General features: G+C 44.1%; 1 protein-coding gene and 1 non-coding gene across 2 annotated transcripts in view; both read left to right on the forward strand.

Annotated features, from left to right (window-relative positions):
- Tmem131 (transmembrane protein 131) overlaps positions 1-26839 on the forward strand; it is a 117634-nt gene extending 90795 nt beyond the window's left edge. Inside the window, exons 28-40 of the mRNA XM_029565927.1 lie at positions 195-380; positions 1127-1285; positions 1654-2243; positions 8656-8834; positions 11998-12125; positions 17233-17357; positions 17531-17680; positions 22159-22321; positions 23149-23267; positions 23373-23469; positions 24224-24321; positions 24982-25142; positions 25787-26839. Coding sequence (XP_029421787.1) covers positions 195-380; positions 1127-1285; positions 1654-2243; positions 8656-8834; positions 11998-12125; positions 17233-17357; positions 17531-17680; positions 22159-22321; positions 23149-23267; positions 23373-23469; positions 24224-24321; positions 24982-25142; positions 25787-26071 — 2440 coding nt within the window. The 3' untranslated portion in view covers positions 26072-26839. The remainder of the gene's footprint in view (positions 1-194; positions 381-1126; positions 1286-1653; positions 2244-8655; positions 8835-11997; positions 12126-17232; positions 17358-17530; positions 17681-22158; positions 22322-23148; positions 23268-23372; positions 23470-24223; positions 24322-24981; positions 25143-25786) is intronic.
- LOC115071295 lies at positions 5272-5374 on the forward strand. Its single transcript, XR_003850396.1, has one exon. It is a non-coding gene; the product is annotated as a small nucleolar RNA U13 (small nucleolar RNA).
- Positions 26840-27187: the final 348 nt, after the last annotated feature.

A 27187-nucleotide genomic window follows, 5' to 3' on the forward strand; every position in this document is an offset into this window, starting at 1 on the left:
AATGTAATCTGTCAACTTGTCCACAGAACATGGCTATTCTGTTCGAAACCTCTCTTAATCTTAAAATAAGGAAGTTAAATGAACTTCACCTTCAAACTCTGTGTTGTGTTTCAAAGGCTGATGGAGCTAGTATTTTATTTAAACTGCGTGTGGTCTATTTCAAAATGAGCATTACTGCTGTCATTGTGTTTCAGGTTTACTCCTGATTTTACAGCCTCTAGAGTTATTCGTGAACTGAAGTTTATAACAACCAGTGGTTCTGAATTTGTTTTTGTATTGAATGCCTCTCTTCCATACCACATGTTAGCAACCTGTGCAGAAGCCCTACCCAGACCCAACTGGGAACTAGCTCTGTACATCATCATCTCAGGAATAATGAGGTATTTGTGTCTTCCTTTGAGGTTGGTATTCATTCATAATTGGTCACTGTTCACCAAATGCCTGCTGTGTGCCAGCCACTTTTTTTCTAAGTGATGGGATATACTAGCAAACAAAACAGACACACTCTGACTTTGTGAAAGTTAATATTGGTGGAGAAAATAGAACTGAGCCATTCATGGGTGGCATATGAATAAAGTTTATTTTTTTAACCTTTGAAAATTGTTTATTAAACGAAGTACATGTTAATGCCATAAAGACACACAATTTACTAGATAAAGTTACTTTATTTGGGCATATGTAATTAACATAATTATATGCCTAAGCAACATGAAGCTGAGAAAAATGTTTTCAAGGCCACAGCATCCTTATCTTTTTTCAGGATATTGATGTGTTTTAGAGAATCTAGTATACTCACTTCTAATTTACATAGTCACCTCACACATGATTTAGGGTAAAAAGAATTGGCCCAGAGAGTTGAAGCTCAACTTCCTCTTGTAAAGAAAAATGGAGTGTCTCTTCTGATACACTCCATTCCCTTCATGCCAGCTTCCATTAAGACTGTTCTTTTTGGAGTTGGTGCACAAACTTTTATCCATAATACTTTATTTTTGTCTTAACCATTAAAAATTTGTCACAGACATCTTTGTTTTTTACATCATATTTACCAGAAAACTGTGTTTAATAGCCAAATTTATTACTTTTGCCTTGACAAAAAACGCTGATCTCTCCCTCTGTGCGCCCACAGTGCACTGTTTCTCCTGGTCATTGGAACAGCTTATTTGGAAGCTCAAGGAATTTGGGAGCCGTTTCGAAGACGACTATCCTTTGAGGCTTCAAACCCGCCCTTTGATGTGGGAAGGCCATTTGACCTCAGGAGAATTGTTGGTATTTCATCTGAAGGAAAGTATGTTCATATGCTGACAGTCCACTTTCTTGTACACATAGATTTGGCTGATACAATTATAAGAAAAAAAAATTCACCTTCACTCAAAGCATTAAAAATCCTTAATTCTAACCCTGTATGATAGTACTCTATTACTAAGTATTCATAGCAGATTCCTTATGAGGGTCAAAATATTCTTAGTTATTAGATTACTTGATTTATAAATTTTCAGATAAAATAAGCTCTATCAATTTGTGGCTATTACCCCTATCTCTTGTTTATTCTTGGAGTAGTTTCTATTTGTGAAGGATGTACTGATGAAAGTTTGTTTTCTTAGTATTAGATTGTGGGTTGCTGTTTCCTGATTTTCAATTGATCCATTTTTTCAGCTTGAACACACTCAGCTGCGACTCCAGTCATGGTAGGGGGTTCTGTGGCAGCTCGTCGTTCCGACCTGGTACGGGGAGTCACAAGCAGTGTGGCACATCAGTTCACCCACACAGCAGCCACAGCAATAGAAACTCAGCTGACGTGGAAAATGTCAGAGCCAAAAACAGTTCAAGTATCTCAAACAGGACTTCTGCACAAGCAGCTGCCTCACAGTCTACAAGCAAAGCAAGCCCCCTTGTCTTAGAAGCAAATGCAGCAACCCAGAGTCATGCAGCAGGCAGAAAGTCCAAAGGGACAAAGCAAAGCCAGCACAGCAGCCAGCATCATGGCCACAGCCTGCTGGAGCAGCACCCACAGCCTCCCCCTCCACCACCAGTGCCTCAGCACCAGGAGCCACTGCCTGAAAGGCTGTCTCCCGCCCCCCTTGCCCACCCTTCCCACCCAGAGCGAGCCAGCAACACACGGCACAGCTCAGAGGACTCAGACATCACCAGTCTCATAGAAGCCATGGACAAAGACTTCCACCACGACTCCCCAGCCCTAGATGTGTTTACAGAGCAGCCTCCATCACCATTGTCAAAGAGCAAAGGTAATTATCTCCTGCTTCAGAGGAAGGTTGTATGTGAGAAAAAAGCCAGAGTTTGTTGGAGGGATTGAGGTCAGTCTAAGCAGCTACTACTGTAGGTATTCTCTGGCTGAGATTCAGCTCCTGGGTGAGATGACAACTCTTCCATATCACAGTACAAGCAGAAGTGCCCATCTCTCATAAAAGACAGAGTTGTATAGATTTGCTTCCAAAGTCAGGACTTTGTTGGGTGGCATTTACTCCTTTCAGCTGGCTGGGATAATTGGATTGTATTCACTGTTAAAATAATTTTGAAAACCAAAATCATTGCCATTTAGCTCAAAAATACGATTTCTAGCCAGGCATGGTAGCACACGTCTGTAGTCCCTGCATTGGTAAGCCAGAGGCAGAAAGATTATCACAAGTTTGAGGTCAGCCTGGGGTAATAAGACTTTGTCACAAAAATAAAAATTAAAATTAAAAAATAGAAAAAGAGAGCAAGAAGGAAGCAAATAAGAAAGTAATTGGCCAAACCAGGTACCCAGAGAAGTTGGTCTGACAGGACAGCAGGAAGTAACTGCAGTGCAAATATCATGGTCTTGTGGCAAGAGAGTAATGGATGTACCAGATACATGGAATTGAGGAGTTAGGGGAGGACCTTTTGCCAGAAGGAACCTTACAAACAGGAGGAACAGGAACAAGTCAAGGGATGGGACTCCAAGTCCAATTCCAAGAGTGGTGAGAGCAAGAAACAACAGAACAAGGTCTAGAAATGGCGTAAGAGTTTAAGGCTTCAGGGTACATGGTGTGGCTGTAACAGGTTCTTGGCCTTAGTAAGATACTGAAGTCTAACAGGAGTAAAGCTTATTGGCAATGGCAAGGCCACAAACCACAGCACTCAAAACCCACAGGAGTTTTAGAATTCAGAACTTTGGAAAGGAATGTGATGCATATAGCATGTTTCCCATGACTATGAAATCAGGCTTGCATCCATTCAGCTATGGTTGTGTCACCAAAAATGTTCAGTCATGGTTCATTTTATTTCTAAGCAAGTTAGGAGGAAAAAACTTTGAAGGTTTTTTTGGATTTCAGAGTTTAGATTAGTCCCGTATAAGGTGGGAGACCTAGGGTGGGAAGATAACTGTGAGTGTGGTATGCAGCTCCTTGTAGAGACTGGGCAGATGCACAGACTGCATCAGTGCCAGGCCAGGTAAGTAGGAATACAGCATGGGTGCCACTGGCCTAAATATACAGGGATCTAGGTACACACATCTGATCACTCACCTCTGCTGCCTTCCCATCTGCCTGCCAAACAGGTAGACCAGATCCCCCTTCCACAAATAGAGCATCTGCTCTGTTAGGCTTCCCACTCTGTCCTCTGCTATCTGTGTAGTCCCACAGGAAGGAAAAGATACTCAGACCTTGGGTAAATCTCGGCTGATTTATCAAGGAAAGAAGAGAGGCTGGCAGGAGTGAACAGAGAGGCTAGTGCTAGCTCTCAAGAAGCAGGCCCACTGTAGTCAGCTTTCTCCCTGGGAACAGGAGGTACAGTGACTGATCCACACAACAAAGGCTCCTCTGAAAGAGAGAGAGAGAAAAAGATAAATCTTTAAGGCCTTGCTACCCAGAGTTGTAGTTCAAGGACCAGCAGTGGTGACATCGCATGCAAGCGTGTTAGAAATGTGGAATGCTGAGCCCAAACCAGACTACTAAATCAGGATGTGTGTTCATCACAATCCAGGCAATCTGGATACCTGTGTGAAGACATTCTGACCGTCTACTCATGGAATGTAGCCAGTGGATGTCCCAGGAAGCGCAGGACACTGGTCCCTCTGGTGGTTATTTGGTTAGACAATAATTTCCCTGAAAGATAATTTACTTCTTTTATTTCTAGAATGAACAGTTTCTAATTCAGTATAATAATCTTATGATAGCCCTAAATAACTGAGCTCCGAGGGCTATGAAGTTTTGCTTGTGCAGCCTTTTTTTCTAGTTCTGTTGCCTTGTGAGTTCTGCCTATGCCAGGAACGCTAACACATGCAAGCTTCCAGTGATACAAGAAAAAAGAAAGTAGAGCGTGGATCATCTTACAGACTTAAGATTAAGTCTTTCCCTGGGATAGATGTAAAATTGTCTCACTTAGTAAAAGCTCTTGGGGGATTTCTGTTAGACAGTATGCTGTCTAGGCTTAGAGTTTAATAAGAAGAACTAATATAACAACTAAAGCTTCTGAACAATACTTAGCTTAAAGAGCTTCAGAAGAGATTTTTTTTTTCCATGCATGTTTTGGAGTATATTTTAGTCCATCACATTTGTATAAAGATACCCTTTCAAAACAAGTAAGGAGATAAGGTTTACATGAATAGTACTCACTCAAGTGAGTAGTATATAGGTCTTTATTGTTTATTGGTCCCATTTAGACCCCTTAAAGAGCCAAAAGATGAGAAAGAACAAATTGCTGCCATCAGTGGTAACTCCCCAGAGCTTCTCCTGAGCTAGAACCCCAGCATTCATAGCTGACAGTGCACAGCTATTTGAGTCCATGGCTGCCAAGGCCCATGCCTGTTCAGAGAAACTATTTGCTAGTAACTAAAACTTTCTGAACTAAAATTTTTTGGAGACATCCAATACAACTAACTCAGACTACCACTACTGATTATAGATTAATTTATTTGCTACTAAGAGATGATACAGAAAAGGCAAATGAGTAAAATGTACTTTTTCTTAACATTTGTGTGTAAAGGCATATGCCACAGCATGGTGTGGATTTCAGAGGACAACTTCCTTTCAGGAGTCTTCTCTCCTTCCACTATGTGGGTCCCAGAGGCTTAAACTCAGATCATTAGGCTTGGCAGCAAGCACTCCTACCTGCTGAGCCTTCTCACCAGCTCTGCTGTAAATATCTTTGACACATATTTCCAACATATTTGTCATCTTGGTGTTGGCATCTGTTGATTTTGTTGTTGTTGTTGTTGTTGTTGTTGTTGTTGTTGTTGTGTTTTTCATTTAATTTGAAAACCACCTGGTTCTTGGTATAAAGAGTGGTTCCAAGATCCTTTTGTGGTTCATAAGCGTGATGATTGGGTGTTCACATGCATGCGTGACATGTGCCACCCTCAAACCTTGTTTTGCACCGGCACATTACTTGTCTGATGGGGGGGGGGGGGTTCCAGATTGAGACCTGCATTCTTGAGGGTTATTGGATCTTGAGCCTTCTGTTTTTTCTGAGTTTCCCAGTCATCTCCAGCAGGGGAAGGGGCAGAGAGGTACACTGACTTGGTGCTGCCAGTTAGTTAGAAGTCCTGATTTCCTGATTGGCCTCTATTGCCACCCAGAGGACATGGCTAATAATTCTCCCTATCCAGCTTGTTTCTGCTTATCCTGCTAGGCTGGGGTGAAAGTCCTGACTGTCATGAGGCCTGCTGTGATACCACCATGGCTGGATATATTGGAGTGCCTGGTGGAATTTTGCAAGGGAGGAATCCCACTCTTCCCACTCAGCCTTGGCTGACGTGAGTCTCAATGGGACCACAGTTGTTACTGTTTATTTGCCCAGAGTGGAGTGGTTATGTTACTGGATTGTCCCTTTCCTCCCCCTTTGACTAAAGAGTGCTGACTTTTGTTGGGACTTTTTGGTATGTGTCCATTTGTCATTGTGACAAAAAAGAATCAGAGAAGCTAGTACCGTATCTTTCCTCAGGTTTCAGTGTCCCTCCCCAGTCGGTTACCTTCTCTCCACATCAGAGCCATCTGGTGTTTATTTTGTATACATTGCCCAAGGTTTTTAGTTGGAAGGAAAAAAATATCTACCCATCTTCCCAAAAGTGCTGGTCTCTAGATAAATTTTTAATAGGATTTATGTTTCCCAATTGGAGGAAACCTCAGGCTTCAGTTAATGTATAGACTGAAATGGGATTAGAAAGTCATTGGTAAAGATTTGATAAAGCCACAGATTGTTAGTAACAACACTCATAAAAACAACACTCAATCAGCCCTGACCACTAATTCTAGAAAAGCCTCTCATTAAAGACTATTATTGTGATCTACTTATAGATGATAGATGGGATAAGTTACTTAGAAAGGACTAAGATGAAGTAAGCATTTGATGTTGGGCTAGCAAGTCTCAGAGTGGGTCTGAGACTACTAGCGCATTTCCCTATTTAGAAGGCATAGTCTCCCTGCCTGATGCTGCTGAGAGCAGGAAGGTCAGTGAGGCCTAGCCTCTGCCTCAGCTGCTTAGTCCACAGCAGCTGAGGGGGTAAAGCCAAAAGAAGCCTGGAAAAAAAAAAAATCCCATCTCAGGAATGTCACAGAAGAGCTCACCTCTAAAGACTAGGTAACCACAGTAGGTAAGCCAGAGTCCTCAGTCAGGAGCGCTTGGTGATAGTCAGCCTGGGGACCATTCTTTCAACAGCATTTGAGCCTCTTGAGCCCCATTGCCCTACCAAAATCCCCTCTCTGTCACCATGGTCATGGTGGGTATAGTTCCTCGGCACTCTAGATGTTTCTAAGCTGCTTCTCCTTCAGCTTGTACCATCTGTGTTTGGAAGGGTTCCCATAAGTCTTGGAGATATCCAGTGTCCTCTACTGTATATTGGGTTAATTCATCTTTGAAAGGACAGTCTCCTTCTGAATTTAATTGATAAGTAATTTTATATATTTGGGGTACATATATTTTTTTGATGTTTTGATATAGCATTGTAGAATGATTAAATCAAACAAATTAGCAGTTTTGACACATAAGATACATTATTATTATTAGCTGGTCACCATGCTCTACAATAGACCTCAGATTTACTCGTCCTATCTAAACCTTGGCACCCTTTGAACAATATCTTCAAATCCCCCCACCCACCCCAGTCTCTGGCCACAACCACTGTACCCTGCTTCTACATCACCTCACACCTGTTAGAATGGCAGTTAACAAAGACAAGTGATCACAATGTAAATATATGTGAAAATTTCATGTTGTCCTCTGTAAATACGTATAGAGTTTTTTTTTTTTTACTAAAAATATATTTTTACTTAAAAATATTTTAAGCTGGGTGTAGTGTCACATGCTTAAACATCAGCACTCCAAAGGCCAAGGAAGGCAGTCTCTGAGATCTAGGCCAGCATGTTCTATGTAGCAAGCTCCAGACCAGCTGGGACTGTGGGAATAAATAAAATAAATACATAATAATAAAATATAGATAAAAAAAATAGCAAATTAAACAAGTTGTTTCAATTTTGAATATTTCTACATTTTAAAAAATAGATTTTTGGCACAGGTAAATGCTGACTAGAGTGGAGAGCAATAGCCCTCTGGGCTGTTGATCCCACTCCTTCCTCCACTCTCCTCTGTGCACCGGACACAGAGAAGTAGTATGAACTGTACTTTGGGCTCAGGAACTGCTAGAAGGGCCAAGGGTAGAGTATGAGGAAACACTAGGGACAAGGTTGGTATAGAGGCACAGGGGAGTAGATGGGCCTAGACTGTAGGGGAATGTAAACTTCATCCTGCAGGAAATAAGGAGCCAGATAAAGTTTTTACGTTTTAAAAATGTTTCACAGGGAAAGTGTTGCTATTGATGGGGTAGAAGGTAGAGTAGACCAGGAAGAAATGCCTAACCAGAAGACTGGGCTGTTGCAGAAGGCCAGGCAATTGATGGAGAAGTCCTGAGGTAAGGAGAGGCAGTGGGATGAGGTAAGAAAGGAATTAGAGATTTCAGAATAGAATCGATTCACTAGTTGATGGACAGTAAAATTGCATTTTCTAAGTGACCCAGAATTCCTCAGATTCTACTCGAAACATAGGCACTTTTCCTCCTGAGATTCCCAGGAAACATACAACATGGAACAGTCATGAGAAAAAAGAAATTCAGCATTACATTATTATCAGTAGGCCACATGCCCACAGTGCCCAACACAGCCCTCATAAACTGGGTAGGACCCTGTATTGCAGTCACTGGAACACTTGTTAAAACACGTTGTTAGTAGACCTACAATGGAGCTATGGAGTTTGCATTTCAAATAATGCTGACTCTGTAGGTCTGGAAGAATCACTTGGAAACCACTGACCTAACGAAAGATTCTAGAGGGACTCTCCTCTCCATACAGTCCAGTGTTTCTACTGGAAACCAGCCCCTGAGAATATTGTCAGGCCAATTTTCCAGATATGCCAAGTCTATACATATTCAACAAACTGTACCTTTGAAAATGGATGCATTCCATTGTACATTAACTATGCCTTAATAAAGTTGACTTTATATATAATAACCTCACAAAGTCAAACTTGATCTGGATAGCTTTAGTCAAGAAGAAATAAAGCAGCGAAAGAAACCTTAATTAATGAGAAGAGTCCTGCCTCTTCCAAACAAACAAAAAATTGTAATGACTTTGTTTGCAAAAGTATTTAAAGATCAAGAGTTATTTTTACTTTGATTTTCATCCCCAGGGAAAGGAAAACCTCTTCAACAACGCAAGGTTAAGCCTCCAAAGAAGCAAGAAGAGAAGGAGAAGAGGGGAAAGGGAAAGCCTCAGGAGGATGAGCTAAAGGATGCCCTGGCAGATGACGACAGCTCCTCCACCACCACAGAGACCTCCAACCCCGACACAGAGCCACTCCTGAAGGAGGTATGTGGGAGCTGGCAGCACAGGGAACCCAGACTGCCTGACTCACAGCTCCTGGTTGTAATACAGAATTGATGTTTTATGTGTCATGCCCACTCCTTCTGAGGATGTGTTTTCAGTGTGTTCAGGCTTGCTTATAGAGTACTCCCCTGTAGAAATCATCCCAGTTCTGGGGTTGGATGACTTCATTTCCCCCAAAAGAGGAGCATTTGGAAGCATATTAGAGTAAAATAGAAACTGGAAACACTGCTTGAAAGTTAGGAGCAGCTGGAATGGTAATTACCTCATGGAATTTGTTACCAACTTTGAGCATCAAAAGAGAATGAGAAAGAACTAAACCATCTCAATTATATAGTCATGCTAGAAACGGAGTTTTGGTGGCAGCTCACCAAAGGCAGGGGAACAGTGACTTGCCCCAGGCATTAGTGGTCATCTGGATCTGGGAACCCAGCCCAGTACACATTAGCACATGAAGAACACTGCCTCACCTTATGAGTCATCAGCTCACAGAGGTGATTAACATCCAGAATAATGCTACAGCCTGTCTGGCACATTGCAGCTATGAATGTGTCCAGCAATGTGAGTTGAAACTCCTGTGCAGAAAGTCTGGTTATAATGCAACTTTGCCATTTTTATGTTTAGATGCATTTCAGATTTAAAGTTCTCTATACAGCTTTGACATTGTGAACAGAATCTCATTTTCAGTTTTCATGCAGTGGTCTAAGGAGCAGTTATTAAGCATACCCAACAGTGTCCACTGGGTGCATTAATGTTTTAAATAAGATGCATATGTGACTTGGTGCACATGCCAGCTGCTTTCTCCTTTGCATTTCTTTGCAGTTGGCACAGTGCTCTGTCTACTCCCATATAATTTGTAGCTAGCACTGGACACTGTACTTGTTAACCATTTTGACAAATGTCTTCAGAGAAGCAGGGTACCCACTCTGTTCTAGTTTGTTTCTCCATTGCTGTAACAAAACACTCTGACCAATACCAACTTGGGGAGAAAAGGGTTTATTCAGCTTACATCTCCTGGGTCACAGTTCATCAGGGAACCCAAGGTAGCAACTCAGGGCAGGAACCTGGAGGCAGAAGCTGAAGCACAGGCCATGGAGGAAAGCTGCTTACTGGCTTGCTCCCCTTCCCCTGGCCCACACTCAGCCTGCTTTCTTATATAATACAGAACAACCTGCCCAGGGCTGGGACTGCCCACAGTGGACTGGGCCCTCCACATCACTCAAAAATCAAGAAAATACTCCACAGACATGACCATGGGCCAGTCTAATGGAGGCAACTCCCCAACTGAGGCTCCCTCTACCCAGGTGTGTCAAGTTGACAACTAAAGCTATCCAGCACACACTGCTAACTTGAGTGGAGTCCCAGCAGTTTTTGCTTAATGAATAGCATTTGGGAAGCATTTTCAGCCCCTGAATTTTCATGCTTCCTTGCCTGCCTTTCCAGCCTCTTTCCTGATTGCTCTCAAGAGCCCCTCTGTTCTCTGACTGACCAACCAGTCATCATTCCCACCTCATTCATTCTGTTTCCCCATCTTCCATTCCATCTGCTTCCTCACTAATTGCTCGGAGCGCGCCCTTTTGGAGTCCCCGTGCCTACCATCCCCTCCCTCAAATGAGTTTCATTCCCACTGCCCAGCACTCTTGCTAAGTGGACATATGCCTCTGTTTCTTTGTGACTCTTCTCAGTGGGAATGTGGGTTGTGTATTTCCTCTAGATAATTGTACTTGGCCAATCTTTTTCTCTTGTACATCTTCTTGTATTAGCAGTCCAGCTCATGGTATCCCTGTTCTAGCCATTCTATAACTAAGTATGTGTTGAGCACCAATGTGCCAGGCTTAATGCCAGGTGCTTGGGTAGCAAAACTCGACAAAACACTTTGTCCTAGTTCTCAAGAGAGCTCTTGGTCTACGCCCTACATGATCAGTTGCAGATTCAGGAAGTACTTCTTGAATAATTCTGAGTAGTCTCAAAAGGTATAGCACATGGAGGAGGTGACCTAGGGGACCAATAACCCCTACCTCTGGTTATTTACTCTCAACAGTTAAGTGAAATGGCAGCTAAATTTAGACTGCCTGCTGACCACACTGAGGCTAGTCAACTGGTTGATATGTTCCCCCCTTCCCCCCATGCTTGGCCCCCCAACACCCATGGCTGATCACTTTGCTATATGTCCATACTCATTTGTTCCTGTTAGCCCAGGCCTCCTGAGTGAGTGTGGTGAAGAACCAGTTTGTTTTTGGTACACAGCCCACTCTGCACATCTCATTGGGCAGCGTCAGCAGTCCTTGAGTGGTCAGTTCCTCTGAGTGCATACATGCTTCAACAGTGTCACATTACTCTAAAAATGTCCTTTGCAGGTTCTCTACTGATCTGGCCATGGACTAGAAACAGCAGTGGTGGGCCAGTTTTGTAGCTTGACTTTACAGTATCCTGCCCAGCCAAGGCTGCACATGCAAGTCAGGCAAGACAAACCCTCTGGGCTCTATCATAACTAGGGAGTGTTGCTACAGCACAGGCCCACATTGCTGTCATATATGTCTCCCTTCTGCTAGACTTCATAATCCTGGGAACCTTCTTGGTAACCCCACCTTCCAACACCAAGTGGGTCGCTAGTAAATGTGTGTTGAATAAGTGAATGAAACCTGTGCTCTTCCTGTTGGTGTGGGGAGTGGTGAGAAGCTATGCATAAGCCACAGTGCTATGGCCAGTTGCAGTGGATGACCAGGTGCAAAAACACTGAGTGCTGCCCTCCCTGTTCTCGTCAAGTTTTGTGCCGGGGATTATGCACATTGCTGCAAGTGTTTAACTTTATAATAGAGACTTTGCTGAATTTTTCTTGTAAATAGGACATGGTTTTATTCCCCAGTATTTAAATAAGAAGCTACCAATTGCTGCTCCCCACCCCTCCTGTCAGAATGTGAATATAAATTTAAATGACCTTTATAAGTCATACTCATCAGAACACAATTTCAATACGTTAAACAGCTGAAAAGTTGACAGGACCACAACAGTTCAGGAAAGAGTTTGTCACTTCTACACATTTGGCATTACATCTGTTATCTTGGGTTTTGTGTCTGGGTCTCAAACGAGACCCAATTTCAGTCATTCTTATTAGTCCTTCTGAGCAATTATGTGTGCATTTTAACAGGACACAGAAAAGCAAAAGGGAAAACAAGCCATGCCTGAAAAACATGAAAACGAAATGTCCCAAGTAAAACAAAAAAGCAAAAAACTTCTAAATGTTAAGAAAGAAATCCCAGCAGATGTGAAGTCCAGGTGAGTCCAGAGAAGTGAGGTATGTGGTGGAACTGCTGGTGAAGCCACGCTCTGCTTTTGGGCACTTGCTTTAAAAGGGTTTCAGTAGCAAAAGCGAATGGTGCTTTGGGCTACTCTTGAGTTCTTTCTAATGTCTTACATCCACTTTTGCTGATTAGGGACAGCCACATGCTTCTAATACTAGATTGTGGAGGGTGGGGTTAGCAATCTGTTGTGAAAATTTTGGTTTATAATTCATTTCCAGGCAGAGAACCATTTCACTTTGCACAAAGGTGACCTTGACAGTTCAGCTGCAAATATGAGCCTGACTTTTGTCAGTTGAATCACTAACCTAGAGCTGCAGTTGGGATCTAGAGTTCTGTGTTGTAAACTTTAGAAGAGTTTATTCTTGGCTAAAACATGTTCTGGGATGGTATCCCCAGTCAGACAATTCTACCATGAAAGAACCCAGGAGGTGGGAGATTGCTGTAGCCTATTCCCCAAGAAGAGGAATGTGTGGAACTACTGAGGTTAACTAAGGTTGCATTGTATTTTCACTAAACCTTGGGTTAGCATCTTTCTAATAAACTAATTTTGGTACTGGCATCATGGAAGCTGGTAGAGTGGTCATTCTTAGTTTGAGCCTTAGATTTATGAACAGTCTGTTCTTACTCTGACTCTGGGAATAATACTTAACTTTAGAGAAATGCCATTAACTAGACTCTATCTCTGCATTTAGACAGCTGTCCATAGGCAGGCTTCGACCTACTCTGTAGATGAGAAAATGTAACCTTATCCCTGAGCTTCTGCATTAGCATATGGCAGTCATCAGCAGTCATCAGAAATGTCCACTATTATTTGTGTTTATACTTAAATCTGCTCTTGTGGAAATTATTAATTAGAGCAGTGTCTTATTGAAACTGTCTGATTCAGTTAGAAGAAATGTTGAGTGCAGTGATAGGTGACCATTCAGTGAGGGGGAACCCCCCCCTTCTGAAGTAGACATTGGCACACTTGCTTCTCTCCTGTGAGAAGCTTCTCAGCACAAGGCTGAGATGAGTGCCAGTAGTGTTCAGGTATCCCAAGACATCTAATTCATCTAGTGGCAAAGAGCTATTCTCCAAGACCTTTTTCAGGCATGTGCACAGTTAATTGGCTATTTTAAGGTATATCCAAATTACATTAAAAGATCCTAGTTTTGGGGCTAGAGAGATGGCTCAGCAGTTAAGAACACTGGTTTTCTTGCAGAAGACCTGAGTTCAAATCCTAGCACCCACATGGCAGCTAACAACTGTCCGTAACTCCAGTCCCAGGGGATCAGACAGCCTCTTCTGACCTCTGCGGGCATTGCATGACATGGGTGCACTTACCTACATGCAGGCAGTATGCACATACACATAAAATAAAAATAATAAATTTTTTTAAAAAGATCCTAGTTTTATATATGCAAAAATCTTATGGGACAATCATACAGTGATTCTTATGATCATAATTTTTAAGGCCAGTGCTTCAAAAAATTATACTAGTCCGCAGGAGACTGTCACAGCTCTCTTCTTTGCCAATCCTGATACCTGAGCTTAGTACCTGAGACGAAACAGGTAAGACACATCAATCATAGCCCACAGCCCTTGTCCACTAACTTCTTTTGCATTTTGATTTTTTTCAATGAGATAAGCTGACCATTATCAGGTCTGACCTTGAACAGTCTTTAAGACTTCATTTGAGTCCACTGCGTTTACAAAGACTTAAAGTTCTCTGGTAAACCAGGACCTAGAGTGGTCAGTCCTCCCCTCCTTAGTCAAGGGCTGGTTAGAACAGTCATCTGCGTTCTCTTGAGGTATGAAAGAGAAGAGACTTCAAGCAGTTTACTCTCTGAATTGTTTTGGTTTTTTTGAGGTTTTGTTTTTTTCTTTTGAGACAGGGTCTCACTGTGCAGCCCCAGCTGGCCTGGAACTCACTATGTAGACCATCCCAGGCTGGCCTGGATCTCATAGAGATCCTCTGCCTCCCCATTGCTGGGATTAAAGACGAGGGCCAGCATGCCCAGCTGAATTGTTTTTAGTAGTAGTAGTAGTAGTAGTAGTAGTAGTAGTAGTAGTAGTAGTCTTTTTGTTGTTTGGGGCGGGGGGCGTGTTTTTTGTTTTTGAGAAAGGATCTTCCTATAGCCCCAGCTGACCTAGAACTCACTGAAGACCAGCCTTGATCTCACAAGAGACCTGCCTGCCTCTATCTCCTGAGTGCTGGGAGTCAAGGAGTGCATCACCATTCCTGAGTCCAGCTCTTAAATTGTCTTTTTACCCAGAGAAATCCTCATACAGCTTTGGTCTTTCGTTTTCTTTAAACTTAGTGATCATTTTGTGTTTCTGAACTAATAAAAACACTCAGATTCACAATTAATTAGTATATCAGTCAAGAATGCAATTAGGTAAAACCTTTTTTCCTTTCCCGATCACCAAAGATTTTCTCTTAGGATAGAACTGGTCTCAGTGTCCCCTGAGTTACAATAGTAACACCGTGCACTGCCATCTGCCCAGGCAGAATAGTGGGCAGTTTTAGCTTTAGTAATGCCTCAGAACCTGTCAACCATGATTCTGTATGTCTAAAGGTAACATGTACAATTTAAACTGAAGTATTATAAGACATTTCATCACTTTCTTCTGGAGCCAGAAGAATGGATCAGACACTCTTTCCATAGTCTTATCCTTCTATGTTCCCTGGAGATCTTCCAAAACTACAGACTACCCAGAGTAAAGACATGCAGTTTCAGTGGCAGATAGCTGTTCTGACCCTTATTTTGAGCTTTAATCTCATGGAAGAGGGCCTCCAGAAGGCTTATAAGCCAAGATGCCAAGAAGTAGGAATTAGATCTCAGTTACTTAAAGGGCTTCTGGACTAGGAGGGTACCAGCACATCCCTGGCTTAGCATGCCACTCTCCACTCATTGTTTTCCTGTGTATTTATTAACATTGTGTGTTTGCATAACTAGTAATTAAACAAAAAAATTAATGTGTGAACCCACTGTACATTCTCTGGTAATTTGCTTGCATGGTGTGTTCTTCTCAGGGCTGAGGGTCATGAACGCCACTTTACACATTGGCCAAACCCACCGGCACACAGAGAGCCTTCCTTGTCTCAGCTGCCTCCTCCCCCAGCCAGGGCCAAGTGTGTGAGATGTGAGCAAAGACCTGCTGGCAACTGAACCACCTTTCTCCTTGTAGACAGAGTCACTTCAAGTCAGTTGGCTTTTGTCTATTCTATTTAAAAGCCTTAAAAAACGTTTTCTGCTGGAGACCATCTGGCTTAATTTAGGAATATTGACTCAGCAAAAATAAAAGAGTCTGGCGCCTTTTTTTCTTAAAAGCCAGTTAACTTTACAGTGGCAGAGTTCAGCTTTGTAAGATGGACATCCCCCACAGTTATAGATGACATCTAAAAACAACCCACATGGCCCTGCTAGGGGTTGGATGTCAGTGTGGTGGGAGTTTTCTGGTGTTTTTAGAAGGCAAAGTTTTAAAATAACCCTGTCAGAAGGGGAAGAAGGATGGAACATTTTATAATATTGTGGGATTTGTAGTCTTGCCCATAAACAGTGAGTGGTATGTGCTTTTTTTTTTCACTTTAGTTTCTTATACTGCTTAAAATTCTACTTATTTGGGCTAACAGAGACTCCTGAGGTCGAGGGGGCGGGGAGGGTATCTCTTATATTCCAGAAATACCTATTTATCATGGAAGTTTTGTGAAATGTGGAAAAAAAAATGTCCTTTGAACCCACCACCTTATTTAGTGTCAACAGTCTTTAAGATGTATATATTCTTGTATGAAATCACACTCTGCCATCTTTGTTCTCTTGGTGTATTGAGGAATAGGAGAGCCAGAAATGTGTGGGTGCCACTGGATCTGGGAAGTTTGCTATTCTGACATTTGAAATCTCCTGTGGATCGCCAGTACAGAGGCTTGTCTCTGACCCAGAACCTAGAAGAAATTGGCAGCATTCTAGGAATGAGAATTTGGGGTTGCAGTGGATGCAAGATGAGGGGTGCATAAAGAACTTGAAGACTGGGGCAGAGGGGGAGCGAGGTGTATGCAGAGGTCACACACAAAAGGGTTGGGGGCAGGAAGCACACTCAGGAAGGAAATTCCAGAGACACATCTCTGAAAACATGGCACAGAACTTGGTATGGCATACTTTGTAACCCTAGCTCCTGGGAAGGCCGAGGAGGAGGATCAAGAGTTCATGGCCAGGCTCAGCTACATAGCAAGTTCAGAGGCAGCCTAGGCAACATAATAGGACTCTGCCTGAGGATGTAGCTCAGTGGTAGACTACTTGCCTAGCATTGGCAAATCCCTAAGTTTAGTTCCGAGCACTGAGAAGAAAAAGTGTAGACTTAGTTCAAAAGTAATCCATCAGCTTTCCAGCCATCACCACCAACTTAGTGGCCATCACTGATGAGTCCCTCCCAAAGGGGCCACTCTGCTTCCTCAGGTGTGCCCAGTCCTCCCAGATCCAAGGCCTGATCTTAATGAGTATCACAGAATCAACTTTGTAAAGAACATCTTTGTCACCCACAGATGGCACTGCTCACAAGTACCAGACATGGGCTGATGCCCAGTTCTGTAGCAGCCAGGACTTTGGTCCCAGCTCACTTAAGAATTTCTATGGAAAAATATATGGAGTTTTAGATAACAAAACCTGTAATGTTCTAAGTCTGAGAACTTCTGAATCTTTACATTCAAGAGTCCCAGTGGTGGTGTGGGTGCTGGAAAGGCTCGCCCACAGCAGCACAGCTGTCCTTGTAAGCCCCATGTAGCAAGTTCATGCTCATGGATTTGTACCCATTTTCTGAAGTAGGCATTTAGACCCTCATCTTTTTCCAGATAGTGTATCTCAGCACACTGTCCACCACACTTAGAACAACAAAGGTTAAATCTGCAGGTATACCCTCCCAAGCATTCCTGGAGTATTAGAGCACATTGGATCCTAGGTTGGGACTGTGGGTAGGTAATCCTCAGGAAATATTAGTAAGTTGTGTGATAGAAATGTTGACTAGTCATGGTCGTTAATGACTCAATAGCCTGTGCTCCAAAACAATGAGACAAATTGGTGTTTTCATCTGTGTTTGTCTTTCAGTTCTCTAGAACCGTCATATACACCCTCACTGGAAGGTAAACCACATAGAAATCTCCCAACCAAGATTCCTCTTCCAACTACATTGACAAATGGATCCAAATCACGAAATTCCCAGAAAACAAAAGGTATTGTCATTTTGATCACAGAGCTATTTTCATGATTGTTATGAGTGGTAGGTAGTCAGTTGGTAGCTATTCGTTGCATTATAAGACCAGGCTTGTATTCTTGTCCCCTGAAGGTTCATTGAAACAGTTCATTGAAAGGGAAAATCATCCTTTCTTTTCTGAATTCTCTGCAGGTACAAGTAAGATAGTGGATAACAGGCCAACTGCCCTAGCAAAATTCCTCCCGAACAGTCAAGAACTAGGCAACACCAGTAGTTCAGAGGGTGAAAAAGACTCTCCTCCACCAGAATGGGATGCTGTGCCAGTTCACAAGCCCGGCAGTTGTAAGTATGGGTTTAGGAACCACAGTACTGTCTTCACCCATGGCCTGCCCCTTCTGTGGGCATGACCATGCTACAAGGAGGGAATGTTGTTCCCAAAAGAAACCATTGTCAGTGGCCACTGGAGCCAACCTGAATCAGCCAGCAATAGTTCAGAGTTCAACTCTCTGGCCAGTTGGTAGGTACACTGGTGGAGATCATAGTTTTTATACCAGAGAAGTCAACATAGGATTCACATAGGGGCTCTTTACCTGGGTACACAATGGGAGGAAGATAACCACCCAAAGATCATTTGCTTTCTAAGCACATTGACTCAGTAGTCCTTCAGCCAACTCACATTTATAGTGAAATCTCTTAATGAAGATTCTGTTTACTCCAAGCTTTCTTTCACACAACCTGTGTGAAGGCTTGTTAGTACCTTCTTGACCTTGTTTCTCAGATTTTGTCACATATTCTATCTAACTAAGTTGGAAGTCCTCACCCTTTAGACACTTTGGCCTAAAGACAAAGGAGACAAGAAAAGGAGGTCTAGGAGCAGGGCTTGATGCGGGAGAGCTTTCTACTGTTAGAACTGAATTATCCACACTTGCCTCTCTGAGAGAATAGATATGCAGTGGGCTGGTGTATGCCACAGAAAGGAGGCAGAGCAAAGGTAGAGTCTGGTTGGGCAGGGAAACCACTTAAGGAGAAAGAGGTTAAGACAATGCTTGGATGACTGGAGCACTGAGTCAGCTGAGGGTGAAGAGGCTGGACATTGAGGTGAGATTACTAAACACATCAGCTTCTACCTTTCCACCTCTGTGCACACATGTCAGAGAAAAATGCTCTGTTCATGTCTGGTGCCATAGTTTTCCATCAGACTGGCCTCTTTTAATACTTTGCCTTTTTTGCAGGGTGGTAAAATATACTCACATGTCTGGCTATTCAGGAGCTCTTGAACCAGTTATCTTGCATGTACAGGTAGAATGATTTGTCTCCTTTGTTCCCCTTGGAAGCCTTAGCTGGACATTGGTCCTGGGATTGTACCTTAGAATATCCATTTAACAGATGCAGTTTCCACCAAAGAACCAGGATCATGGTGCCCCAGTTTCATAAGATTGCTCCAAGGTCAATAAAGGGAACTAAGCTCTGCTCTGGAGTAACTAAACAAGTTAATGGAACTGAGCACCAGAGGACAGGGTTATCAGCCTTCTGGGCACTGAAACTGACTGGCAGTGGCTCCACCAAGTGGTCCCTGAGCCACATGTTAAGAGTGGAGGGAAAGGGCCATAGGATTCAGCTCTGTGAATTTCAGGTCCATGCCTCAGAAGAGAAGCAACTGTTAGAGGATAGGGACTGGGACTTCTGCCAGGTCAGGCCAGAGCTCTTCAGCACAGCCAGAGGGCTCTGCTTTGGGGGTAAGTAAGCCTGTTTCCAAGGCCCACATTGTACAGTTTTTACTTTTCTAGCCAAGGAACACTTTGACTTCATTCCAAACCCTATAACACTCTGCTCTTACCACCAGCCTCACTGGAAATCTCTGACAAGGCTGTGCTGCCTCTGAAGCTAGAACAGAGTCCAGTTCACACTGGCAGCCACACCTTTCCCCACTGCCTCAGCTTCCCTCCCCCCCCTTGCCAACAGGCTAGCAGCTGCTTCTCCTGCTCCTTTGAGGCGTGGATCTGAAATCCATGGGACTAGATTCTCCTTTTGGTCTTTCATCTTGCTTAGATTCTACACCTCTAAATACATTAGCAGTACTTACCTGACTGCTGGGCCCTTGGGATATGTCACACTAAGACTATTTGAGAGCCAGGCAGGGTGGCACACAACTTTAATCCCAGTACTCAGGAGGCAGAGGCAGGCAGTTTCTGTGAGATCGAGGCCAGCGTGGTCTCTTCATAGCAAGTTCCAGGCCAGCTGGAGCTACAGGGTCTCTGTTTCAAAAAAGACTGTTTAACAGAACAGCAGTCTGAGGGGACTGCAGCCTCTATGTAAGACCTCACTGTCTAATTGGCAGTCTTCAGCATGGAGTCTTCTACCATAAGAGATACCAAGAAAGTTCTCTATGACTTAAAAAGGCAAAGTGTACAAAGGAAAAACAAATACCCCCAAAGGAGGTGGGAATAATACCTGAATCAAAAAGTTTTATAAGGAGACTGGAGAGGCGGCTTAGCAGTTAAGAGCACTGGCTGCTCTTGCAGAGGACCCAGGTTCATTTCCCAGCACTCACATGGTGGCTAACAACTGTCCTTAACTCCAATTCCAGGGGATCCAGTACCCTCATCTGTCCTCTGTGGGCATTGCATGACACAAGTGCATTTACGTAAATGCAGGCAATACACTCATACACATCAAAAAAAACCAAAAACTTAAAAAAATAAAAATATTTTTTTAAGTTTTATAATTGCACAAACTCTATGTGATTGTTGGCCTCCCCTGTCTTCCCTGACTTCAAGCATTATTCCAGAAGACTTGCTATGGCGCTCTCAGTTTCATACCATCTACATTTGCAAATACTTCTTCAGTGCTGAGCCTGTGAAACCCCTCTATTGACAGCTGCCCTGCAATAGGTACCTCAAGATGAGCAAGACGGTATATATGTTAGTCAACTTTTCTGTCACCGTCACAAAATATCTGACAGAAACAACTTAGAGGACGAAAGATCTGTTTTGGCTCACAGAGGATTCAGGCCACAGTCAGCTGTCTCCATTATCTCCTGAGGCAAAGCAGAAACATCGTGGCAAGAGGACATGGCAGAGCAAAGCTGCTCACCTCATGGCAATCTGGAAGCAGAGAGAAGAAAGGGCGAGGGAAAATTTGTCCTTCAGGGTATCTATCACTGACCTACCAATGAGGCCACATTTCCTAATTGTCTGTTCAGCTATTAATCTTCTAGGAAAGCCCTTATAGTTCATGCTACTGAACCAGGCCTTCAACACATGAACCTTTGGAGACATTTCCCACCCAAACCATAACACAGAGTAAGGCCTGTTCCCAGTATCGATCATTCACCAGGGGATAGTTCACCTGTGGTGGCAGGGGGATGTCAGAGAAAGTGCCACACAAGAAGTGACTAGGAAAGGGTCTGGGCAGCTGTACAAAAAAAGTGACCCTTCAACATCAGTATATTACATGAGGGTATGTGCTTTGATGATGTGAGGAGCACAGGCGGACAAGAAGATTCCCATGCACTGCATTTGCAGTAGATGCTCAGCACGGGCAGCAGGCCCACACAACAGCAGAGCATCTGCAGAGGGGATCACCTTCATGATCAAAAGTGAGGGTGGGAGGCTGGAGAGATGGCTCAGTGGTTAAGAACACTGGCTGCCCTTACAGAAGACCTAGGTTTGGGTCTCAGCACCCACAAAGCAACTAACTCTCTAACTCCAGTTCCAGGGAATCCCACGCCCTCTTGTGAACTCTATGGGCATTGCATCCAGGTGGTACATTTATATACATGCAGACGAAGCACACACATAAATGTTAAAGTGAGGACAGGTAGGCTGTAGATCAGCAGGACAGTGACTAGGATGTTGGTGCCACTAAGGAACACAGGAGGGAAAGGAAAAGGTGGCCCTGAAGACAGGAAGTAGGGACAGTGGGCTTGAGTGGGCAGCCCTGAAGATGGGGAATAGGAATTGTGGCTTGGGAGAAAGGAGCTTTGCTTAACACTGCCATTGCTGGGATCCCAACGTGGCCCAGGAATGGGGAGCCCATGCCTGGTTCTGGGCCCTGAAGATTTGGAGAGAGGCACGTGGTGCTGGAGACATGAGCTCATCCTGCAGAGCTGGTTGCCGGCAGAGAAGAAGCACCAGGGTCCATGGTGCACTGTGCAAAACTGGGGACCAGGAGCCTTCAGGCCAAAGCCCTATCCTGACTTCTCTTCATATGCATTATTAAAACAGCACCTAGGTACACATGATAGATTTTGAAATGATAGCTTTTCTGTTATATATCTTTCCAATTTGAAGATGGAACAATATTTTGATGTTATGAAATATTCTACCTTCAGTCTTTAAAACACCTGTGTGACATTTCCTTTACAGGCCCAGGAGTATGTAAGAGCTCACAAACTATAAACTAGGGCCCACACAGCCCAATACACTAAGGAAGAGACAAGGTGTCCTTTCGGACTTGGGGACATTCAGCTTATACACTGCACCTGCTGCAAGTGTACGAGATGGAAGCACAGTCTGTCTTAGGTCCCCAAGGCAGTGGCTGCAGCTGCTCAAGGGGGTTTGACAACAAAAACAGTGACCATACCTATCTTTCAGTAGTAGAGCAAGTGCTTGCGGTTACTGAAAGCCCCTAGGGCACGGAGATTGAGATTCCTCCTTTCTGTTTAAAAACTTTTAAACAGAATAAGTAGAAGCTTTAATTTGTTTTCTTCTTTTTAGAAGCACTTGAATTCTACATCTTTTAGAACATCAAAAATAGTGATTGTGAAGAGCCCAGATCAAATTATCACATTAATGGGACATTTTGTATTTGATTTCCAGCTACCGACAGTCTTTATAAACTTTCTCTGCAAACCCTCAACGCAGACATTTTCTTAAAACAACGCCAGACCTCACCAGCACCTGCCTCTCCATCACCACCTGCCGCCCCTTGCCCGTTCACATCCCGAGGCAGTTACAGCAGCATCGTCAACAGCTGCAGCAGGTAGGCCTGCTGCTCAGTACCAGAGCCGCTCACACCTGACATCGCTTGTAGCAGTACTTCATGGCCACACCACCCTGTTACGTTTGACAGTCCCCATTTTTTGCCCAGTAAGTGCCTGACCCAGCAGTAATCTTGCCACCATCAACAAGTCTGTTGTTTGACTTTCTAGAAAGTCACCCAAAAGCCGGTAAGCATTCCAGGGTCATCTGAAGGATAAGGACATGAATTGAAGATAGGACTTTGACCTTGACTTCCACTTTAGAGCAGTTTGGATCAGTAGCCAGAAGGGTGATCAAACCAAGACTGTCATACTGTTGTTTGAAGTACTGTGTAGAAGAAGTGAGCTCAGAGGCATAGAAGGGCCGCAGACAGGACACACCAACTGTGCTCAGTCAGGGACAGATGGACACACACACACACACACCCCGAAATGCCCCACATAGCTAATGTGACAACCACAAAGGCTGGCCTCCCCTCTGTCAACAGTGTTCTTGGTATACACAGGTATTAGTGTGTCGTGATCTGCTGGCAGACTCCTTCCTCAGTGATCAGAAGAGGCAGTGATCTGTGGTGGGGGGCTCTGACTTGCCTGATACCTGCCCTGGTCTCTTTCATAGCTTTCCCAGAAACCCCTCATTTTCCATCTGATTAAGCAGTCTTAGGCCCTTGGGCACTTTCACAAGGTATAGCTGTGCTCTAAGCACCCCAGGGCCATCACAACATCAGCAGAATACAGGCAGGGCTCCACCTGAAGGCCTCTCCCTGAGATAGGTGTGACCCCCCACTGTGGGCACTGCCAGTGTCTTCTCTTCCCTGCTTTCCTCAAGTGACCCAAAGGCAAAGCCCAGCGGGAGCAAAAGCAAGTTAACAAAAGCAGCCTCTCTCCCCGGCAAGAATGGCAACCCCACTTTTGCTGCAGTCACTGCAGGCTACGACAAGAGCCCGGGTAAGTGCCCCTGCTCCCACAACCTGCCACTCCTGGGCAGTGCACACAGCGGGGGGCCTTTGTCCGGGTTCGGGTTCGCTGACCTGATTCAAATCCTTGTTGCAGGTGGGAATGGCTTTGCTAAAATTTCTTCAAGCAAAACAGATTTTTCCAGCAGCCTTGGCATTTCACACATTCCTGTTGACAGTGATGGCTCAGACAGGTACGTGGACCACCCCTCATCAGTAGAGATTGGGATCTCTCAGGTCAGGTGAGCATCTCTTCATAGATGGGGTCAGGGCACTTTCTCCCATATTTACAAAGAGGCATTTGTGAGAGGGTCAAATGCCTCTGAGCCTTGTCCACCAGGTGAAAGCAAAAAGCTGGTTGCAGAGCCTCTACAGTGTTCCCCAAAGTGGGGACAGAGGTCGGGGGGGGGGGACCAGAGGCACCCAGGGCCTGCCTTGGCCAGCAGCCATGAGTGCCAACTCTGCTGGCATTCTGTTGCCACAGGTTGTAGTGAGAAAGCATGTGGTCTGATCCCTGGATAGCAGACATCCTACAGAGACTGGCTGGCCTCGCTGCTTTCTTGACCCAGAGCAGTGACTGCTTTCAGGCAACCTCAGTTGGCTTTGCCAGAACAATCCTACAGTCTGTCAGCAGAGTAGGACCCCCACTTACCTACATAGTATTAATAGGGGTGAGTCCTGGATTTGAAACAGCTCTTTAAGAAGTCTGCCATACCAAAAAGTAAGCATAAACTCCCTGCTTTCCCTGCAAGACAATTGCTCCAGCCCTGGCTCAGCTAGTGGAAGGCATCAGACTGACTTCATCGCCTAATCATCATGTATAACAGCCACTGTAGGGCCCCTTTGTCTCTGCTTCCATCCCTGAGCCCCCAGTTGAAGCAGCACTCCTGCCCATTTCACTAACCGTCATCCATTTTGTCTGTTGCATTTTCTTCCTGTAACATTCAGCTCGGGTTTGTGGAGTCCCGTCAGCAACCCAAGCAGCCCTGACTTCACCCCCCTCAATTCATTCTCGGCCTTTGGAAATTCTTTTAATCTAACTGGTGGTGAGTATTTATCCTTAGACCTGTAATAAGCCTGTGGACAGGAGAAGGAGGAGGAGGAGGTGTGGTTTTACATGTTAAGGACGCTTTGTGAAGGAAGCATGGCAGCCATCTGAGCAGACATGTCCAGAGAGCATTTTCTTTGACTTACATCAACCGTAGATTTATGTGCTGATATCAGAGATATAAACCGTGCTTTTGCTGTCATGGAGGATTTCTGGGAGCCCAGTGCACACAGCCCTGAATGGTGTCTGTAAGGACACAGCCTTGTGGAAGGGTCCTTCTCCCCTGTACCCCAGGCCAGGCACAGTAGGACATCTCACTGCGGAAGTACATGTCATTATGCTTGTGCTCCACAGCATGTACCTACAAGCTTCTAGATGTGCAGTAAGACTCCTAGGTCCTCCAGGCAACAGTGTGAGTTCACATTAGCCACAGGGTCATTGGGGGGATAGTTGCATTCTGGTGTCATCTAGTGATGATTATGGGTTAAATATTCAAATTGTGTGCCACATGCCTGCATTCTGAGGAACATCCGAGAATACACCACAGAGTATGGTTGGAACTGACAAGATATGGGGCAGTTCTTAAGTTAGCGACACTGGGATGAATGTCTCTCTCATCCCAGTCATCACATACGGAATTGATGACTGTTGTTTTCAGAAGTTTTCAGCAAACTTGGGCTATCCCGATCCTGCAATCAGTCCTCCCAGAGAAGCTGGAATGAGTTTAACAGTGGCCCTTCATACCTTTGGGATTCTCCAGCAACAGATCCCAGCCCTTCCTGGCCAGCCAGTTCCAGCTCACCAACCCACACAGCCACCGTGAGTACCCAGAGCTGGAGCCTGACCCTGTCTTCATCAGCACCATCTCATTTGTCATTAGCATCTGTGCTGTTACTTGGATGGTACTGATAGTCTAAACAGCAAAAGTACTGTGACAGAGAAGTGCCAGACTTCCCTACCTCCGCTGCTTTGTCTCCATTCTGCCAAGTGGCCCACTGTGTTCCTCAGAGCTGTTAAGAGTCCAGAAGCTGCAACAAAACTAAGCAGCAGTGGGTCAGTCCCAGGCTTCCTTCCTGGCATGCCAGGGTCATGTTCAGCTTGTTCCCACCCTGTGAACAGGTATGACTGTCCATCTGCGACTCAGTGATACAGCCCTGTATCATGATATAAATTGGCATAACCAGGACCCACACAGGTGAGTCACCTGTGCCCTAGAGAGACCCATGCACAAAAGCAGGCCAGCTGGACTGGATCCACTGGCTGAGGTTTGCCAAGTCTTTAAAGTATTGAAACCATCTGCTCATACTCTGGTATAGCCAAATACATGGAATATGATATAAAATAAATAAAATGAAAGAAATCTACGGGCCAGCTTCATTTGTGTATAATCTTAGCCACCCTCCCCACTGCCTGCCTGTCTCACCTCTGATGCTCAGCACTGGGTGTTTTCTTTTTTGTCACAGTCGATCCTTGGCAATACCAGTGGCCTGTGGTCCACTACTCCATTCAGCAGCTCAATCTGGTCCAGCAACCTCAACAGTGCCCTTCCTTTCACCACGCCAACAAGTACGCTGTCCAGCATTGGCCTCATGGGCACAGAAAACTCCCCCAGTGCCCACACTCCCTCCACCTCTGGTCCAGCTGACGACTTGGGACAAACCTACAATCCCTGGCGGATATGGAGCCCCACAATCGGAAGAAGAAGCTCTGACCCTTGGTCTAATTCGCACTTCCCTCATGAGAATTAAAATTAGGCAAAAAAGAAAAGTGGAGGCCCCTCATCTAGATCATGATGTGCCAGTTTCCCAGACGTCTTTTGAAGGCTTTCACTGCCATCACCCCCTCCCCACCCTCTTCGTCTTTGCAGAGCAGACTTAAGCAGGGCAGGCTTTCTCCGCTCGCTTCTTTCAGATCTTTCATGCAGTTATGATACTATGAGATTTGCTTCTGTGCTTATAGAGAAAAGTCTGGACTCAGCCACAAACTCTGCTGAGAACTGTCATCCAAAGACCTTAATTGGTCCCGTCTCCCCACCTGTCTTCTTCCATGCTTTCTTTATCTGTAAGAACACAAATTTGGCTTTACAGTTAAGGGAGTAATTTGAGTTGATTCAGAAGTCCTGGCATGTGGCAATTTTACTAAATTACCAAGCTTGGTTTTTAATAATTTGACAACATTATGCGCCAAGATCTAATTTTAAAAATGTATGAGGACTTTGTGCTGAAAATACAGAGTATTTTTTTAAAAGTAAGGATATCTTGGTTTAAAAGCAGATTACAGAAATGTAAGCCAACTTAAGAACCCTGAAGAATGTAAAAAACATTCGATTGAGACCATAACGCATTTTCTGTGCTGTTTGTACTTGAGGTATGTAACATTTGTATACCTGAATTTATTTTAAAGATAAACTGAAATGCACATAGCCAAGTCTTGACATTACAAGATTGTGTATTTCTTAAATATACAACTTTGTGTTGTACTTTGAAATAAATGATGCTTTTTTCAAAAGCCTTGAATTGTTTTGGTTTTGCTTTTTTACTTACGAGATTTATTTCTCGGAATTTCCTCACACCACGGTGGGCCATGGTGTCACTGACTGGCCCTCTGAGGAGTTGACAGTAAAGGAGGAATTTGATTTCTCACAGCTGCAGCCCCATGTGGCTTCATGAAATCCTCATGGTAGTGACTGAGAGTCTTGATAGAAAAGGACCTCAAAGTCTGTTTGGATTCATCTGTTGGCAGGTTTTCCTCTGCCACAAACCTAAACATAAATACCTTTAAAAAGTCACTAATGTTTCTTGAACTTCCATTGTGTCAGCACCTGTCATATGTTGGTTATCTCCATTTTACACTCAGTCCCTGAG

Source organism: Nannospalax galili, unplaced genomic scaffold (genome assembly GCF_000622305.1).
Source record: "Nannospalax galili isolate Female #2095 unplaced genomic scaffold, S.galili_v1.0 scaffold1311, whole genome shotgun sequence".
NCBI lineage: Eukaryota > Metazoa > Chordata > Mammalia > Rodentia > Spalacidae > Nannospalax > Nannospalax galili.